Source organism: Vombatus ursinus, unplaced genomic scaffold (genome assembly GCF_900497805.2).
Source record: "Vombatus ursinus unplaced genomic scaffold, bare-nosed wombat genome assembly UNPS02010822.1, whole genome shotgun sequence".
Classification (NCBI taxonomy): Eukaryota; Metazoa; Chordata; class Mammalia; order Diprotodontia; family Vombatidae; genus Vombatus; species Vombatus ursinus.
In genome coordinates, this window is record NW_020950600.1 from 3,169,431 (window position 1) to 3,187,765 (window position 18,335).

Consider the following 18,335-nt stretch of genomic DNA (forward strand, 5'->3'; position numbering starts at 1 on the left):
GGAAGGAAGACCGCGGGGCTGGGGGTGGGCACCTGGGCTGGGCACCATGTGGGAAGGAAGACCGCGGGGCTGGGGGTGGCCCCTCCCTCCATGCGCCCTCCCAGGGCAGGGGGGGGGCTGCCCCTCTGTTGCTGCACCACTTTGTTCCCACCTCCCTACCTCTTCCCCTTCTTTTCTTCTTCCCACTTTTCTCCCCTTGCTGCTTTCTAGTATGGCTGAGCCTTTTCTTCCTAACCCTTCCCCCCAGGTCTGTGGCTCAGATGGGGTGACCTATGGAGACCCGTGCCAGCTGAAGACCATCGCCTGTCGCCAGGGCCAGACAATCACTGTGCGGCATTTTGGGCAGTGCCACGGTGAGGGGGGCTCCCAGGGATGGGCTGTCTGTACTCTACCCAGACTGAGGCCCTCCTCAGCCAGGGGAGGCTGGTGTAAGCATCCCCCTAAAGCAAAGACCCCAGTGACCTTCCTGACACATGCCTAGAGGTTCACCCATAGATCTAACCTGCTGCAGCACCCCCCTCCTTCTTTTCCCAGCCTTAGCAGAGACGGATGGAGGTAAATGGCCTGTCCTTCCCCTCATCTGTGGCCCCACCTCCCTGGCCCATCCCTTCCTCTGGAAGCCACCTTATGGAAACCTCCCCTCCTTTTCCTTTCAGAGCCCATCACCCATGGGAGCCCGCCTGCCCATCCTCCCACAGCCCCATCTGAGGAGGCCTCAGAAACCATCCTGCCCTCCCTCCTGAAGTTCACCAGCCAGGCCCCGGAGACCCCAGTGACCACAGAACCAGGGACTACGTGGCACGGACGGGGTGCCCAGCCCACGCTCCGCAGCCGTCCCACCACTCGACCTTCTGCGCCGGCCTGGACCACAGCAGGTGTCCGCTGGACCACGACAAGGCCTGCTCCCGCACGGACCGTACCAGGCATCCACAGGACAACGGTACGGCCTTCCACTCCGACATGGACCACGGCAGGCGTCCACAGGAGCACGGTGCGGCCTATCCTGACTGCCCCGGTGGCCCCCGCTGCCATCCCCACCTTGGCCTACTCTGAGTCGGGCAGTGCCGATGACAGCAGCGGTGACGAGGAGCTCAGCGGTGACACGGAGGCCAGTGGGATGGGTTCTGCAGGTGCGCGATGCAGCGGCAGGGGGCATCAGTCACCTTAGACTGACCCGGTCCGTTTTCCATTTGCTTGTTGGTGGATTTTAGGGTAGGGATGGTTCCTTTTGGACAAAAGCATCTCACTCTGTGTCTGAGGTTATAGCGGGCCTTTAAAAGTGGCCAGTCAGTGAATGAATGGATGAACGAAGGAATGAATTAGTAGGTGGATGCTAAGGGAGGAGGAGGCATGACCCCTCTTCCCCTCTAGCCCCCAATCTGAGAGACAGACTCAGCTGCTGCCCTGGATCATGGGGGAGATGTGGCCCTGTCTCCGGGGAGCCCAACGGGGCTGGATGATGCAGACCGTGCCCTCAGAGCAGCTGCTAGTGTGACCTTGGGGCCCCGGGCTGGGGCTGCCCACTCAGCTCTGTCCCCCCCACCCCATCCCTTCCGCCTACAGGGATAGAGCTCCTGGAAGAGGGGGGCGTGGCGGCCCCCACTCCTGCCATCGAGAGAGCTTCTTGTTACAACCTGCCCCTGGGCTGCTGCTCGGACGGAGAGACGCCCGCCCTGGACGCCGAAGGCACCAACTGCCCAGGTATGCCGCCTTCCAAGGGCCCCGGGGGCTGGGCCCTGGAGGACGGGGCTGTGTCTGAGCAGGCTGGTCACCTCCGCCCCATTCTGTAATGCTGTCCGTTGCTAGGCCCGCAAGGGCCAGGAGGCCTCTGCTGCCCCGTACGGGGTGCCTCTCCTCTGACTCTGAGCGCCACCCCTTCCCCGTCGGCCCTAGTGCTGGACCTTCCACTCTGTAGAGAATTCTGTTAGGTACTTGCTGACTGCCGCCTTCTTTTTCTCCATTAGAGCGCAAGCCCTCTGAGGGCAGGCACCTTTTTGCCTCTGTGTATCCTTGGTGCTTAGCACGGGGCCTGGCATGTAGTAGGCACTTAAAAAGTGCTTATTTGGTTTGGGCAACAACTCCTGGGGCAGGGGGCACCACCCGGGGGAAAAGTCTGCCCACTCGCCTGTGTGAAAGGAGCCTCTGCCTGGATGGGCAGCCTTGGGAGGTAGGCCTGTGTGCGGATTTCCTTTCTAGCTCTTGGCATGTGAGATGCGTGTGTGTGTGTGTGCGCGCGTGCACTTGTGCACACGTGTGCGTGTGTGCGATGCGTGGGTGCGTGCGCCTGCTACGTTCTGGCTAATGTCTCTCTCTTGTTACCTAGGCAGCCCTGGGGGCACCTGCCGTTGGGGCCGCCGCCCACAGGAGGCTGTGTGGTAACTTTGGGTGCCCCCTCCAGCTCCCATTAACCTCCATAGCCCCATCTCACTAACCACCCACCTGCCCTGCTCGCCTGCTATCCTGGGGCCCGGGCCCCCAAGCCAGCTCTGTACAGTGGCCGGTGAACCGGGGGGGAGAGGGGCTCATTTTATCCTTCTTTCCACCCCCCCAACCCCCACAGCCACCAAGGTGTTCCAAGGAGTGCTAGTTTTGGAAGAGGTCGAGGGTCAGGAGTTATTCTATACTCCAGAGATGGCAGACCCCAAGTCAGAGCTCTTTGGGGAGACGGCCCGAAGCATTGAGAGTGTGGTATGTCTTCTGTCCTTGCCACTCCACACACCCCCATGCAGAGCACTCACCAGGCAGAGCACCAGGGTGTAAGAGTGTAAGCATTTAGGGGCAGCTAGGTGGCGCAGTGGATAGAGCACCAGCCCTGAACTCCAAATCTGGCCTCAGACCAAACACTTGACACTTACTAGCTGTGTGATCCTGGGCAAGTCACTTAACCCCAATTGCCTAAAAAAAAAAAAGAAAGAGTGTAAGCATTTATTAAGCACCTACTATCTACCAGCCTTTACATTTGTTATCTCATTTTATCCAACCACCTTGGGTGTTATTGTTACTCTCATTTTATAGATGAGGGAACTGGGGGCAAACACAGATGAAGTGACTTGTCCAGGGTCACACAGCTAATACGTGTCTGAGGCTGGATTTGAACTGAAGTCTTTTTGACTCCAGGCCTGGTGCTACCTAGCAGCAGGTTAGATTCAGGGATGCATTGGCCAAGGGGCTGGGTGACCTCAGGCCAGTGAAGCTGTGGACCTCCTCACCCTGCCCTCCCCAAGGGAATGAACTATCATCTAATGTGAGTGCAGCTAGTCCAGAGACAGGAGGATGGACTGAATGACCCCTGCAGACCCCTAGTTTCTCATTCTCCCTCACCCTTGTCCACGAGGGACACAGAATAGGACTCAGAGGACTCCAGGATGGTCTGGGACCTTCATCCCGCCCCCGCAAGGTCATTAGCCAGGCCAACCCTAGAGATAGGGGGGGACGGGTCTCCCCTGAGCTCAGTGTCTGACTCCCTGTCCCCACCCCACAGCTGGAGGGCCTGTTCCGGAATTCAGACGTCAAGAAGGACTTCCGGAGCGTCCGGATGCGGGACCTGGGCCCAGGCAGCTCTGTGCGGGCCATTGTGGATGCCCACTTTGACCCCTGTGAGTGAGGGGCCTGCCTGCTCCTGCATTCCCCCAGGCTTGGGGCGGGGCACCCCAGATGATGGAGGAGCTTCTGGGGGCCTCCAGGACAAAAGGGCCTGTGTGGGAGCTTCTAACAACGACCCCCTTGTTGGGATCCTGGCTGGGGAGGCTCCGGGAGGTGGCAGCTGGGGTCAATGCTGCTTAAGTAGCTGCCGCCATCCCCCTTCCCCTCCCCTCTCCCCCCAGCCACATCCTTCACGGCTCTTGATGTGGGCCGGGCCCTGCTGAAACAGATCAGAGCGTCCAAGAAGAGGGTCCTAGTAGTGAAACAGCCCCTCGGAGACCACGTGAAGTTCATGGACTTTGGTGAGTGCCGGCATCACCCAGCCTCACTCTGATCTGGGGGACCAGTTGGGACTGTTGTCTGCTCCATTCATCTCAGGACTCGGGGGCCTGGGGCCTCCCTCCTGTGGGGGCTCAGCAGGAGCTCAGTTACCTCCCCTTTCCCCCCCACCCCTGTGAGCCTTGGGATGCCACTGCCCAGGGGGCATGGGTGTCCTTTTGCTTCTGAGCCAAGCCCAGCTGAGAGATGGCCCTAAACTCAACAAGGCATTCTTTCTTAACTAACAGGGTTCCTTCACCCCCTCTGCCTGGAACGAAGGGTAAATTGCATTGAAGTAGCAGCAGAAGCCCCCTTCTCTTCTGTCATACACCGGGCACTGATGGGTCCTTTCCTCTCTTGCAGACTGGCTCCCTATGCTGTTCACCACAGCTACCACCACCACCACTGTGACCACGGCTGAGGCCATGACGCCAGGCAGCCGTCACACCTCCGCTGTGACTCCCCACACGCTGTACCCGGGTCACCTGGGCCGGCCGGTGACCCGTAGACCGTCCAGCACTGCGGCCCTTCCCCCTGCCACTCCCCCCGTGACTCGGAAACCTCCCCGGCCCTGTGACTCCCACCCCTGCCTCCATGGAGGCACCTGTGAGGATGACGGGAAGGACTTCAGCTGCAGCTGCCCAGCTGGCCGGGGTGGTGCCGTCTGTGAGAAAGGTTAGGGGGCCGCTGGACGAGGAGCTGGCTGGAGGGCCCCGTGGGCCGTGGGGCAGGCCTGGAGGCAGAGCCAGGTCTGGGTTGGGAATGAGGGCAGAGGCCAGAAGACCCCGCCCCCCAGCACACACTTTGTGCCCCTCCCCCAGCTGTGCAGTATTTCGTGCCTGCCTTTGGGGGCAGATCCTACCTGGCCTTCCCCACCCTCCGAGCCTACCACACCCTGCGTGTAGCCATGGAGTTCCGGGTGTCTGAGCCCCACGGGCTTCTCCTGTACAACGGTCAGAGCTCTGGGAAGGATTTCATCGCACTCACGCTGGTCAATGGCTTTGTGGAACTCAGGTACGGGCAAGAGGTCAGACCCCTGGACGTTTGGACGCCCCAGGGGTTGGTGGATGGATGGATGGATGGATGGATGGATGGATGGATGGATGGATGGATGGGTGAGTGCAGGCCTGGGGTCTGAGCTTGTGTGTGTGACCCCGTGACCCCATGTGTGTGTGTGACGGTGCACATATGTGTGCCACGGACTGTGGGGGATAGTGTCCATGGGACTGTGAGAGCCACTGTGTACATGAGACACGGGGTGTGTGTGTGTGTGTGTGTGTGTGTGTGTGTGTGTGTGTGACTGGCCTGTGGGGTGCTCACGTAACATTGTATGGCTTTGTGTCTTTGTGGACTTTGGAGTAGTCTTGGTTACACGGGGGAGAGGTTTCACAGTAGAAGTGGGAAAGGGGCGTCAGCAGACCAGAGTTCAAATTCTACCTTGGTCTTTTGCTTCCTGTGTGTCACTTAATTTGAGCCAAATCACATGGACCCTTTCCAGGCCTCAGTTTCTGAATCTGTAAAATGGCTCTAAGATTCCATCTGGCTCTGTAAGCCCACCTGATGTTGACTTCTGGGCCAGGTGTGGGTAAGGCAGGTGATGGACTTCTGAAGGAAGGGGCCTGGGGTGGGGGTGGGGGGCTGGGCACCTTAAGGTCAGGCTCACAACCTGAGCCCCCTGCCCTGCGCTGCCTTGTCCACCCACCAGGTTTGACACAGGCTCCGGCGTGGGCATCGTCACTAGCAAGGTGCCCGTGGAGCGTGGCCGGTGGCACCACCTGGTGGTGACGAGGAACCGGCGCCAAGGGATGCTCTCTGTGGATGGGGAGCCCCACGTGACCGGTGAGAGTCCCAGCGGCACTGACGGTCTCAATCTGGACACAGACCTGTTCGTGGGCGGCGTCCCCGAGGACCAGGCGTCCATGTGAGTGGGGGCCGGGTGGAGCAGGGCGGCTCGGTGGCGGGGGAGGTAGGGCCGGTGGGGCCCCAGCACTGACCCTGCCCCGGCTCCTTCCCCCGGCAGAGTGTCCGAGCGAACGTCGGCCCGGGCTGGCCTGAGGGGCTGCATCCGCCTCTTGGATGTGAACAACCAAAGGATTGGGCTTCGGGAGAAAGGCCCGGATGTTCTCTATGGCTCGGGGGTGGGCGAGTGTGGTAGCAACCCCTGCCTGCCCAACCCCTGCCACCACGGCGCCACCTGCCAGGCCCGAGAGGCCGACATGTTCCACTGCCAGTGTCCGAAGGGCCGAGAAGGTGAGGCCTGCGGTGTGGGCGAGCCGGGTGGAGGCCGGAGGTGCGGCTGGCTGAGGAAGGGCAGGCTTGGAGGCGGAGCCTGGGGATGGTGAAACCTGAATCTCCTCCTCCACCCCAGGCCCTACCTGCGCTGATGAGAGGAATCCCTGCCAGCCCAATCCTTGCCAAGGCGCGGCCACCTGCCGAGCGCTGCCCGAGGGAGGCGCCAAGTGTGAATGCCCCATGGGGCGAGGTGGCCGCTTCTGCCAGACAGGTGAGGCAGAGCAGAGCCGCACTAGGACAGACTCGGGTAGGAGATGTCAAGTCCAGCCCGCGCTGAGAGGAAGGAGAGGGAAGCAGGCAAGGATGTTTGCAGGGCGTGCTGCGGACTGCGGCACCAGCGGGCTTGGGTCAGACTTCCCTGCGAGGAGGGAAGGATTCATCCCCCAGCACCCAGCATGGTGGCAGGCACACGGTAGCCCTTAATAAATGCTGGTCAATGGATTCTGCGTCAGCATCCTGGGGCAGACGCATACGTGTCCCACCCTAGTTATGCCCCAGGACAGGGGCTCGAAAGCTGGCTAGTCCAATACCTCATTTTACAGATAGGGAAACTGAGGCCCAGATCTGTGGCAAAGCCAGGGTTTGAGTCCAGGTCTTGGAATTCTTAGACCTGAAGCTGGAAGGGACCTCAGAGGCAAGCTAGCCCAACTCCCTGCTTTTACAGCTGAGGCTTGGAGAGAGGGGAAAAGAGTTGACCAAGGTCTGTGGCAAATAGACTCTTAGGTCTTGAACTGGAAGGGACTGATGAAGAAAGTTTGAGAGGTTTGGGAAGGAAGCCAGGGCACGCGCCGGCCAAGCGTGGAACGCTTCCTGCTTTAAGTCTTCTGACTTTCCTCTCCCTCATTCTCCAGTGACAGAGCAAGACCCGTCCAGACCCTTCCTTCCCACCTTCAATGGTTTTTCCTACCTGGAGCTGAACGGCCTGCACACCTTCGGGGACGTTCGGGGGTGAGAGGGGCTGGGATCAAGAGTTGGGTCTGGGGAGAGTGAGGGGGTGTGAAGCCCAGGGTGGGAGGGCACCTCTGGTCTGGCTCCTGGCTTTCCCCACAGGCCAGCTAACGCCTAGGGGAGGACGTCATGGTGAGGGCCCCAAGGCTGGGGGTTGCTTGGGATGACTTCCCAACCACCGCAGGGAGAAGATGGCCATGGAAGTGGTATTCCTGGCCCGGAGTCCTACTGGCGTCCTCTTCTACAACGGGCAGAAGACTGATGGCAAAGGTGACTTCGTATCCCTGGCCCTGCACGGCGGGCATCTGGAGTATCGTTATGATCTGGGCAAGGGAGCCGCAGTCATCAGGTGACTGACTAGGGCTGGGTTTGCGCCCGGCACCCAGGCCAGGCAGGGGAGACTGAGGTCTGGGTCAGGGCTGGCTGGACAGGGCTGAGAGAGCCCTGCGCCGGGATAGCTGTTCTCCTACTGCCTCGTCTCCCACCCACCAGGAGCAAGGAACCCATCACCCTGAACAAATGGACCCAAGTCTCTCTGGAGCGGAACGGGAGGAAGGGGGCCATGTGGATCAATGATGGGGAACGAGTGCTGGGAGAGTCCCCGGTAAGTGAACTGGCGGGAGGCTTAGACTATAGCACCTGGATAGGCCAGACCCCCTCCCCTGGGACTTTAGCTGGGGGATGGGGTGCGGGGACAGGCAGGTAACTGGTCTGGGGAAAGGGGTGGTCGGGACCCTGGAGTTTGGATGGGGTACCTGGGGGGAGGGGAGCTCTCCCCATTCTTCTTCCTATTGCTGTATCACTCTTCCCCCATAGCAATCCTGAAAAGTTCTTATACTTCGGCTGCCCCACCCCCCGCAATGCCATGTCCCTCCTCTGCTTAGATCTCTTACTGTAGGGGAGGGCCTGTGGGACCCCACTGCTGGCCGCCACTGCCCCTTGGGACCCGCTGACATTATCCTACTGATCTGTTTTCTCTCTCTCCCTGTCTGTCTATCCCAATCTCTGTCTGTCTGTCTTTGTCTTTGTCCTTTTCCCTCCTCGCTTCCCCCTTTCTCGCCCTCTCTCTGCATTGCCCCCCTCCGGATTTCAGAAATCCCGAAAGGTACAGATAAGTATTGCTTCTGTTTGCCCTGTCCTATAACCTGACATCATTCTAACCTGACCTGTAGTCATCTGTGGACATGTCCCTTCCTCAATCCTCCTCCTCCCCCCAAACCCTCACTAGCCTGTAAGAACCTGGAGGGCAGGGTTAGGTCATTGCCTCTGCCTTGGTGCTGCATCATGGTGTAGAAGTGACTGTGGTCTTGACGCAGACTCAAGCTGGACCTCACCGGCTAGTCTGGTCTGAGGCCCAGCTGGGGCCTCAGATTGATCAGATTGATTGGTGGGGGCAGGTGAATTTTTTGGCCCCAGCAACTTGAGAAGACCATCTACCAAGTGATTGATGGAGGAGTTGTAATCCTGCATCACTGGAGAGATTTCCCAGACTGATGAAATCAAAGCAAGAAGCACCCCCAGCACTAGCGTGGGGTTGTGAGCACAGGAGACACTTAAGACTGTGAATCCTGGCTGCCTCGTAGAATGAATTGAACATTGAGTTTAGGGACAGAGCTTAGGTTCAAATCATGTTTCTCCCACTTTACTATTTGCAAGCTCTTTGAGGGCTGGGATTCTTTATTTTTGTGTTCCCAGTGCCTAGAACAGTGCCTGGCACATAGCAGGTGTTTTATAAATGCTTGCTTGCTTGACTGTCTTGACTTTTCTGGGCCTTAGTTCTCTTCATGGTAAAGTAAGGGGGTTGGACTGATTGACCTCGAGGTCCCTTCCAGCTCTGAATCTGTACTCTACGAATTGAATTGTTAATTTGGCTAGCTCCCTCCTGTCCCTTGTTGTTTTCCACTGCTCACCTCCATCTTCACTCAGATCCAGTGTCTAGAATAGCTGCCTCCATGTCCCTCCTCTGCCATTCTTGACTTCCTGCCCTGCATCTAGTGATACCCCATTGCCAGCCATTTCTGTGTGTTCTAATGAATCCTGGGTAGAGCCATTGTCTTTGGGGTTAGAGATGGCAATGTTACTGGTTGGGGGAGGTGTCTTAAGTGTGTCCCCTAGGGTCTTTCAGACTCCAGGGAAGGCATGTGAGGTACAGTCTGGGCTCCCCCCTTCTGACTCAGATTCTCATGGTTCCCTTCCCCTCCCTGCCCCACCCAGATGCCACACACTGTCCTCAACTTGAAGGAACCACTATATGTCGGAGGTGCTCCTGATTTCAGCAAACTGGCCCGTGCAGCTGCTGTCTCTGGAGGCTTTGACGGGGCCATCCAGACGGTAAGAGTTGCCCTAGGTGCAGGGAGGGGAGCTGTGGCCAGGGGAGCCAGAGGTGGGGCATGGCTCCCAGATAGCCGCCACACCTGTCCCTTCCCTTCCTGGCCTCCAGGTCTCACTGAAGGGTCGCCAGCTGTTGACAAGAGACAATGTCCTCGATGCTGTTGAGATCTCCTCCTTCCCCGACCACCCCTGCACCCGGGCCTCAGGCCAGCCCTGCCTCAATGGGGGCTCCTGCTCTCCCCAGCAGGACACCTATGAGTGCCTGTGTCCTGGGGGCTTCTCGGGGGCCCACTGCGAGAAGGGTGAGGCCGGGGCTTGGTTAGGGGGTGGTTTGGGAGAGAAACCCGGCAAGACAGAGCTGTACCTCCTTGGCTTTCTTCCACCATAGTTAGAGAGATTCAGGTTAGACTCAGGAAAGAAAGGAAGTGAGGGTTAGAAGGGGAGGGAGCATGGTGTGGTAGTAAGTGAGCTGGCTGGCACTAGAGGACCTGGGTTCAAATCCCAGCCCAACTTTTTCCTACCTGCGAGACCTTGAGCAAGAATTTCATGTCTCTGGGGACAATTTCTCCCAGCAAAATGAGGGAGTTAAACAGGTGGCTCTAAACTGAGGTCCTAACGCCTTCCTCCTTGCCCCACCGTACCCAGGGCTGATTGAGAAGTCGGCTGCTGACCTGGACTCCATCGCCTTTGATGGACGCACATTCATTGAGTATAACAATGCAGTGACCACCAGGTAATGCTTCCCTGACTCCAGCAGCTTCCATGTTCCCCCTAGCCTCCCTCTGGGCCCCTCGCCAGCTGCCTCCAGGACTCCCAGAGGCTTCTAAGAAGATTGGGAGGGAGACCACAGGCGGAAATAGGGGCCGCCATCAACATCCCTGAACAGATTCCTCCCCTGCTGCTAGCCTGGAGTGGGGAGCAGTGTCTTTTTCTTTCCTGTTGTCCTTCCTACTTTCCAGTGTGCCCCCATCTCCCTTCTTATTAGCCTGGCCCTCTACACTTTCTGTATGTCTCTGTTGTCTGTCCGTCTTCTCTCCTCAATTGCCTGTCTGTGTCCTGCCTTCTCACTGTCCTTGTTTCTCTGTTTCCAAGCGAACTGACCAATGAGATTCCAGCGTAAGTAGCATGGTAGCCCCGTCCTTCTCATTGGACATCTGCCATCCTCATCGATCATGCAGCCATCCTCTGGCCCCCTCTCCCCCAGCCCCCATCCTAAAAGGTCAGCCAGCTTTAGGGGCTCTCCATCCCTTCCCAGACTCCTTGTCCTCAGAGGTCCTACAGGCCAACCCTCCTCCCCGGTTCCCACCAATCTTCCCAGGCCATTTAGCTCTCCTAGGGCTCCCCATCCTTACGTGCTCACTGGCCAACCTCCAGGTGCCTTGTCCCTAGCTACAGGTCACCCATCAAGCATCCCCAGTCTCACCATCCCCAAGCCAGAGCACTGCCCCTCTGCCTTTACAGGCCATCCATCCATCCATCCATACATTCATTCCCTATCCCTAAAGGCCACCTATCCCCAGGGCAGGGGCCAGGGCTGGTGGGAGCAGTGAAGATGGCAGGAACTGAGGTCCAGAACTGGGGCCTAGAGCTGTAATAGGGAAGATTCAGGTCAGATGTCAGGAAGAACTTTCCTGACTGTTAGGAGGCTCTGCCTCTCTCTTGAGCCTCAGTTTGCCTGTCTTCCCCCATGTGTGAGGCTGATACCAGTCCTTGGACCCAAGTGAGTCAGGCTGGCCTAGGTTAGTTTTCCTTTCTGGGAGATGTTGCTGCCATTTTCTCAGTGATGAGGGCCTACTGTCTCTTACAATGCCCCTAAGGACATTGTATGTATACACCCGTAACCGGGGACATGTTTGTCTCTGTGTAGTACACATGTGTGTTAGCGTACTTGGTATGCTGTGTTTCCCCTATAAGGCATCCCCTTGACCTCCCATCCTGTTTCATCCCACCCTTCCTCCTCCCTTGGGAGCTAAGACTGGACTTTGTTTGGCCCTGGGCTGGCACTGGGGCCGCTGGCTGCATAGACATCTGCATGCTCCCAATGGCCTGGCCACAGATTGTTCCATTCCCCACAGGAAGTCCCTGTGTTCTGTCTAAAGGGGCTGCATCCCCATTATTAAGACCCCCCCCCCCAGTTCTCCAATTCAGTAAGAATTGGCAGGCCTCTTCCTATGGGTTCCTCCAGGACCCTGGAGAGGGGGGAGGGAAGGCCTTGTGAGCCCTTCCCTGCACCCAAAACAGATCCAGCTATGCCAGTGTCCCCCAGGTACTCCTGGAATAACCATTTACTGGGGCTCTCCCAAAGTAGAGGGCTGAGCTGAGCCACTTTGGAGGGCCCAGCCTCCTTCAAGGACGGCGTTCTCTTCCCCAGGAAGGGAGGGACCCAAGACGAGTGCACCCCTTCGTCCCTGAAAGCACTAGGGAGGGAGCAGGGCTCAGCTGGTCAGCAGCTTCCTTCCCCCCTCGCTCCCCGGGGTTCCTTAGTCTCGGGGTCCCTCAGCCTCATCCTCCCCAGACTCCCTGCCCCACTCAGGCTGGCTCTCCCCCGGCTTACTGCTTCCCTCCCTCTCTTCTTGCTTCTAAGTCCTCATGGTCTGGACTCCGGGGTCCTTTCCAGGTGAGCGTGTGCCGTGTGCCCAGGCCCACGTGGCCTCCCTGCCTGCCTGCCCCTCTTAGCCTCTCAGTGTCTCTCGGTCTCTCGTGTGTCTCTCGGCGTCTGGGTCTCTGAGCTCCTTTGTCGTGTGTCTGTCCTTTGGGCCCCTCCATTGGTGTCTTCCCTCCCCTCCATCTCTGTGTGTGCATGTCTAGACTTGTCGTGTAGCTGCCCAAGGGGCAGCTGCACCCTTCCTCGGTCCATCTGGGCTGTCGCTCCGTCCCCCCTCCCCGGCAAGGTCCCTGACAGCCTGTCCCATCCTCCTCCCCCCAGTGAGAAGGCCGTGCAAGAGAACCACTTTGAGCTGAGCCTGCGGACGGAGGCCATGCAGGGACTGGTGCTGTGGAGTGGCAAGGGCACAGAGCGAGCTGATTACATCGCTCTGGCCATCGTGAATGGCCGCCTGCAGATGACCTATGACCTGGGCTCCCAGCCCGTCGTGCTGCACTCCACGGTGCCTGTTAACACCAACCGCTGGCTGCGTGTCAAGGCCTCCAGGTCAGCAGGAGCTGGGGACCAGGGGGGCTGGGAAGGAGGACAGCTGTGTGGCCAAAGGCTGCTGTCTCGGGCTTTGGCCCAGCTTGGCCCACTGGCCCTGGGGCTAATAATAGAGGTGAGAGCCGGCAGGGGGTACCGGCTGTGCCCAGACTTGCCTGTCCCAGATTCTAGGAATGGCCTGGAGGATGGGGGTGGGAATGGCTTTGGAGGGGAGAATGCCCAGGCCTGCCCCGGGGACACAGTTCGGTTATTTACAGCACAGGGCGGGCCAGGCCAGGCCAGAGCAGGGACAGCGGTAGGGGGTGTCTGAGATGCTTCAGCCAGTGGGCAGGCGGGGCAGGCGGGGCAGGCAGGCAGGTGGGAGGGTAGGCAGGCCCAGACAGCAGCCTGGCCCCCAGCAGAAGCAGGAATCCTGGCCCTGGGTGCCCTTAGGGGAGAGAGGGCTGGCCCTGTCAGGCTCAGGCAGGGGCTGATGGAGTGCTGGAGAGGGCTACTGATGAGTGAAAGACTGAGGAGTTATGGGGCAGTGGGCCCCATAGAGCCCCAACAGATGGGACCAGAGGCACAGATTAGCACTGATTAAGCCTGCCCTGGGATAAGAGAGGAGGAGACTTGACCCCACTCTGAGGAGAAAGCCAGAACCTCCATGGAACCCACCCTCAGTTTAAATTTGTTAGACCGAGCATGGTACAACCCCATGCCCAAATGTACATGGACACACAACCACACGCTACATGCATGTACATATGTGTACACACGCTAATCCTTAAGGCCTACACAGGCATAATTCTCCTCATGTGCTGTATACTGAGGTGCCTGTACACATGAGGAGCAGTACACACACACACACACACACACACACATACATATGTATTCAGAGACACACTCACACTGCAGACACCCTCAGAAACATCCACAGGTACATACAGACACATACTTACATGCAGGCACACATAGGCATGCTCACATTTGTGCCCTATGACATGCTGCATGCATGCAAACACATACATATAACCACACAGAAACAGATAGGAGATAGATTTAACCCAAGAAAGCAGAGGACTCTTAGTGCAAGTCAGGCAGGGTCCAGAGCAGCAAGGCCAGTCAGACGGTGGCAATCTCGCTAGGCTACCTGAGGAGGCAAAGTGGGAAGAAGGGCTGTGTGTGTGTATGTGTGTGTTTGTGTGTGTGTGTGTGTGTGTGTGTGTGTGTGTGTGTGTGTGTCACAGGAGCTGATTCAGCCTTCTGCTCTCTCTCCCTCCCCCCAGAGTACAACGGGAAGGCTCCCTTCAGGTCGGCAATGAGGCCCCAGTGACAGGATCCTCTCCACTGGGGGCCACGCAGTTGGACACAGATGGAGCTCTCTGGCTGGGTGAGCTACAGCTGAAAAGGGACAGTCATTTCTTAGGAGGTCAATCTGCCCTAATGATAATAACAACTGTAGCACTTAGGATTTCCTTCAGTCAATCAACAGGCATTTCTTACCAACCCAATGAGATTGGAAGTGTTGGGGTTCAGCTATTACCTCTGCTGGAGGAATTTAGCTCCAGCTGGACAGGGGGTCCAGGATGGGTCAGCCCCTCCAGGGACATGTGACATCTATAGCATTTCAGCCAAATGTCCAGCTCTCTTCTCTATATACCAAGTTGAGGGCAGTGAAGGAAGCAGGAGCGGCTAGAAATCCAAGAATCATTTCTGCTGGACTTGGAAGTAGGAAGCCCTGGGTTCCATACTTACTCTCTGAGCCTCAGTTTCCTCATCTATGAAATGGACCTGTGTTCCCTACAGGTCTCAAGCAGACTAATTTTATGCTGAGCACTTTAACACACTCAAGCCCCATAGAGACATGGGTTACGTTTGTGGCTTAGGTCACATGTGACTTGGGCTGCTCTGAAGCCACCCTGCCCCTGAGGCTGAACACGGCTTTGTTTTCTTTAGATTTAAAATTTTTATTGATCCCTTTTATTCTTACATCTCCTTCATTTCTGGAAAAACAAAACAAAGCAAAATGAAACAAAACATCCACCTATGTTTATCCTTCCCTTCTCCACTCCTGTTCCCATTCTGCCATCCCTTGTAACCAAAAGGAAAACAAAAGGGGGAAAATGTTTAACAAACCAATGAATGCGTCCATTGAGTCTGGCAATGTATGCCACGTTCCACACCCTCACCCCCCTCCCTCACCTCTTTAAAGACGGGAGGAAGGGTCATTTTCTCCTTTAATGTTTGGACAGATTAGCTTCTCTTCATCTGTTCCCTCAGCTCAGGCCACTCCTATAGCCAGTCCCCCTGACAGTGGGATGGTGTATGGACTGAGGGATGGGAGCAGGTTGGGAAGAGGGGGAAGGGGTGTCAGGGCATTGAGGGAGTCCCCCTGCCAGGCGGACAGTGCCTGCCTGGTTTGACTGACCTTCTCCTCTCACCCTGTTGTCTCACCCAGGGGGCCTGGAGAAGTTGACTGTGGCACACAGCCTACCCAAGGCATACAGCACGGGCTTTGTGGGCTGCTTGCGGGGAGTGGTGGTTGGCCAGAAGGAGCTACACCTAGTTGAGGACGCCTTACATAAGCCTGCCCTGCGGCATTGCTCGGCCCCATGATGCCCCTGTCCACCTCCAGCCCTGCCTCCTGCCAGTTGTTGTAATTATTTTCTATTTTTGTAAACTCATGGCTTTTTTTAATATATAATTTCCCCCCAGCCTGCCTGCCTGTCAGGGGAGGGAGGAAATGCAGACCTTCCTCTATCCCCACCCCTGCTCTGGTGAGACCTACCTTCCACTGGCCTCCAGTTTGAGAAGGGTCCTGGCTCCAAAGGCCTGGGTCCCGGCCCTCTCTTTGGACATCTGGTGGGCCCCACCCCAGGGGCAGCCACACAAGGGCCTGGAGCTGACAGACTGCAGGCTCTTTTCCCTGGGGGCTTCGGCCAGGCCCCGGTTGTCTCTTTCACTCCTTGTTCTGCTCCCACGGAGAACAAAGATGGATCAGCCCTGGCTGAGAGAAGGCCAGGCCAGGGGGACACAAGCTAGCCTGGGTCCTCAGCCTCCACACCACCCCCCTCCCACCCTTTCATCAGTCTTTTGTGTTTGTAATTTATGTGTGTAAGAGTCTGACTTTATCTGTTATTTTTTAATGCACTGTCATCCTTCTTGCCATCCCTACCTTATTCCCCTCTACCGACAGTCTCTTGTGTGTACACACACACACACACACACACACACACACACACACACACACACACAGAGGCCAATACTCCCTCAGGAGATTGCTGCCTCTGTTCAGATGGCCTGAAGCTCAGTGCCCAGGGCATGCTTCACCAAGGCTGTATGGAAACAGTGTCTGCCATTCCCTCATTACCTGACTTTGCTTTTCAGAAGCCAAACAGCACGAGTGAGCTCTGAGGGTCTTATTTCAGGCTTTATTTTGGGGGAGATGAGAGGCAGAGGAGGATGGTTTCTGCCCTCTCTGCTACTGGGCCCAGCCTCCAATCTCCCTTACCCTGGCGGACATCCATGGCTCAGGCCCCAGATCCCTCAGGCCTGCTCAGTGCCAATACTGTGACTTAGAATTGATGTTATTTGTTGGGCCCAAAGAGCCTTTGGGGCTCTCTTCCCGTACTTCTCAGCCTGGCTTGGATCCCCCATCCGGGGGATGGGGGACCAATCCACTCCCCTCCTGCCTGGTTGTGGTGTTCGAATGTGGGTGAATGGACCTCACTCCTGCAGAGAGGAGAGGGACCAGATGCTGTCAGGCCTTGCTCTCCCAGCCAAGGGAAGATCATTTTGACGTCCCCAATTCTTCACACACCAGCTGCCTGCACTTCCTGATCGTGGCTCTGCACTTGGGCTTCCAAACATGGTCTTTCTCTCACATCAGAAACACCTCAGGCAGTGGTCCCCAGGGCCCGTTTTTTGAACTTGAAGAGAATGGGTGTGGCCTATGGCTTTTACAGGAGTAATTATGATGACTTTGGGAAGAAAGGACATCTGGGAGTTGAACTTTTATTCCCTCCCCACCCTCATTTTTCAGCACTCGAGTTGGGGGGGCATGGAAGTCTCAGAGGGAGCCCAGTATAAATGGCTCTTAAAGCTGTCTTTCAGAAAGGATGATTTATCCAAGGGGCTGGTGGAGTGAGGGGCAGGGGGAGGGGAAAGGTTTTCAAATCCATTCCTTGTCCCTGGGAGCTAGAGCCTAGGGAGTGCCCTATCTCAAAGCTGGAGCCCCTTCATTTTGTCCCTTTCCTCAGCACTACTGCCCTAGGGGAGAACAGAGGGGGTGGGGTAGGGGTGGGGCAGCCTCCCGTAAGAAAGAGGGAGAGATGCATTGGATTAGGGGAGGGTGGATGATACACTGGATGGGGCTGCACCTTATAAGTAAGAAAATACGGCCATGGCTTTCTCTCTCTCCTCCCTGGAGGTGGTCTTGGTATCCCACATGTTGGGAAAAACACTAGACTCCAGGAAACTTCCCCAGATATTAGGGGGAGAAGGGTGGTGGTGTTTGCTGGGATCAGAAACGCCTTAAAATGCAACATTTGTGTCCTTGTTTCTCTGTGCCCTCTCCCCATTCCCATCCCCACCCCAACTGGGCACAGTCCCCCTGGGAGCCAGGACTCAAGACTGGGCCTGGCGGACACTTAATTTTCTGTTTGTAAGAGAAGCCAGGAGGCCTGTTGGGGGTGGGGGGCGGTGTTGGGGGTTAGGGAGAGGGGCTGGGACCACGCCATGCCACACCATACCTCTCCATGCCACACCAAGGTAGGCCTAGCCCCTGCTCTCTTCTGTTTTGGGCAATGGCCTCCAGGCCTCCCCACCCCCACTCAGCATGATGTAACCATTACTAACTTTATGTGTGTCTTTTGTCAGTCGCCATGAAATAAAGTTTGAAAACTTGAAAATGAGTTTTTGTGTCTCATGAGATTATGGGGGAAAGGGGCAGGGCCAGGAGCCTTCCTTTTCCTCTGTCTTCCAGTCCCACCTAGACCAGGGTAGAGACCACTAAGAATGCCCACTTATTCTCAAGCCACCTCTGTAAGGTATGCACACCTCCTCACAAGTCTATGTAACTGGCCATTGCTGGGTTTGGACCAAGGATTCTATTAGACTCAGAGGGCCTGTGCAGGTGTTGAGTTCCCCCTTAGACAAGGAAGGGGATTATGGGATATTCAGGGAGGACCAGTACCTCTGATGTGAGGGGTTATGGAGTCCTTTTCGGGACTGCTCATCTACTCTTGGTGTCCACCTGTCACCCAACTCTCACCTGGGGCTGCAAGAAGCTGTGGCATGTGCAGCAGTCACACCTTGGTAAAAAACCAGATGGGCTAAACCAGGTCGAGGGTAACTTACAGGTATGAAAACTGTCAGTGAGTTAGGGGGCTGTCTACCACAAGCATGGGAAGACTTCCCCGGTAGAACAGGCAGATGAGAGCAATTTGTTCCGGCAGCCACGAAGGTGTCTGAAGCAGGCACTGTGGAGCGCTTAGAGCTTGGCCAGACATCAAAGACGCCGAGGTCATCCATTGCATCCAGGGCCATGGCCAGTCATCCTGACTTTTGTCTGACCACTGGACTTCAGTGATTCTGGAAGAGAGAGTGAGGCTGACGACTTTGTGCAGCTCTGCCTCTCTTCAGTCCGATTAATGCTTCAGTCAAGGCATCA

At 57.0% G+C, this 18,335-nt stretch overlaps 1 protein-coding gene across 1 annotated transcript in view; it reads left to right on the plus strand.

The window, feature by feature from the left end:
- Nucleotides 1–17,577, plus strand: part of AGRN (agrin) — a 92,050-nt gene extending 74,473 nt beyond the window's left edge. Inside the window, exons 23-42 of the mRNA XM_027855396.1 lie at nucleotides 248–353; nucleotides 657–1,130; nucleotides 1,564–1,701; nucleotides 2,561–2,688; nucleotides 3,482–3,596; nucleotides 3,825–3,944; nucleotides 4,324–4,635; nucleotides 4,782–4,974; nucleotides 5,666–5,881; nucleotides 5,981–6,210; nucleotides 6,329–6,463; nucleotides 7,104–7,200; nucleotides 7,385–7,549; nucleotides 7,693–7,804; nucleotides 9,415–9,531; nucleotides 9,641–9,833; nucleotides 10,177–10,264; nucleotides 12,458–12,682; nucleotides 13,951–14,054; nucleotides 15,123–17,577. Coding sequence (XP_027711197.1) covers nucleotides 248–353; nucleotides 657–1,130; nucleotides 1,564–1,701; nucleotides 2,561–2,688; nucleotides 3,482–3,596; nucleotides 3,825–3,944; nucleotides 4,324–4,635; nucleotides 4,782–4,974; nucleotides 5,666–5,881; nucleotides 5,981–6,210; nucleotides 6,329–6,463; nucleotides 7,104–7,200; nucleotides 7,385–7,549; nucleotides 7,693–7,804; nucleotides 9,415–9,531; nucleotides 9,641–9,833; nucleotides 10,177–10,264; nucleotides 12,458–12,682; nucleotides 13,951–14,054; nucleotides 15,123–15,280 — 3,426 coding nt within the window. The 3' untranslated portion in view covers nucleotides 15,281–17,577. The remainder of the gene's footprint in view (nucleotides 1–247; nucleotides 354–656; nucleotides 1,131–1,563; nucleotides 1,702–2,560; nucleotides 2,689–3,481; nucleotides 3,597–3,824; nucleotides 3,945–4,323; nucleotides 4,636–4,781; nucleotides 4,975–5,665; nucleotides 5,882–5,980; nucleotides 6,211–6,328; nucleotides 6,464–7,103; nucleotides 7,201–7,384; nucleotides 7,550–7,692; nucleotides 7,805–9,414; nucleotides 9,532–9,640; nucleotides 9,834–10,176; nucleotides 10,265–12,457; nucleotides 12,683–13,950; nucleotides 14,055–15,122) is intronic.
- Nucleotides 17,578–18,335: the final 758 nt, after the last annotated feature.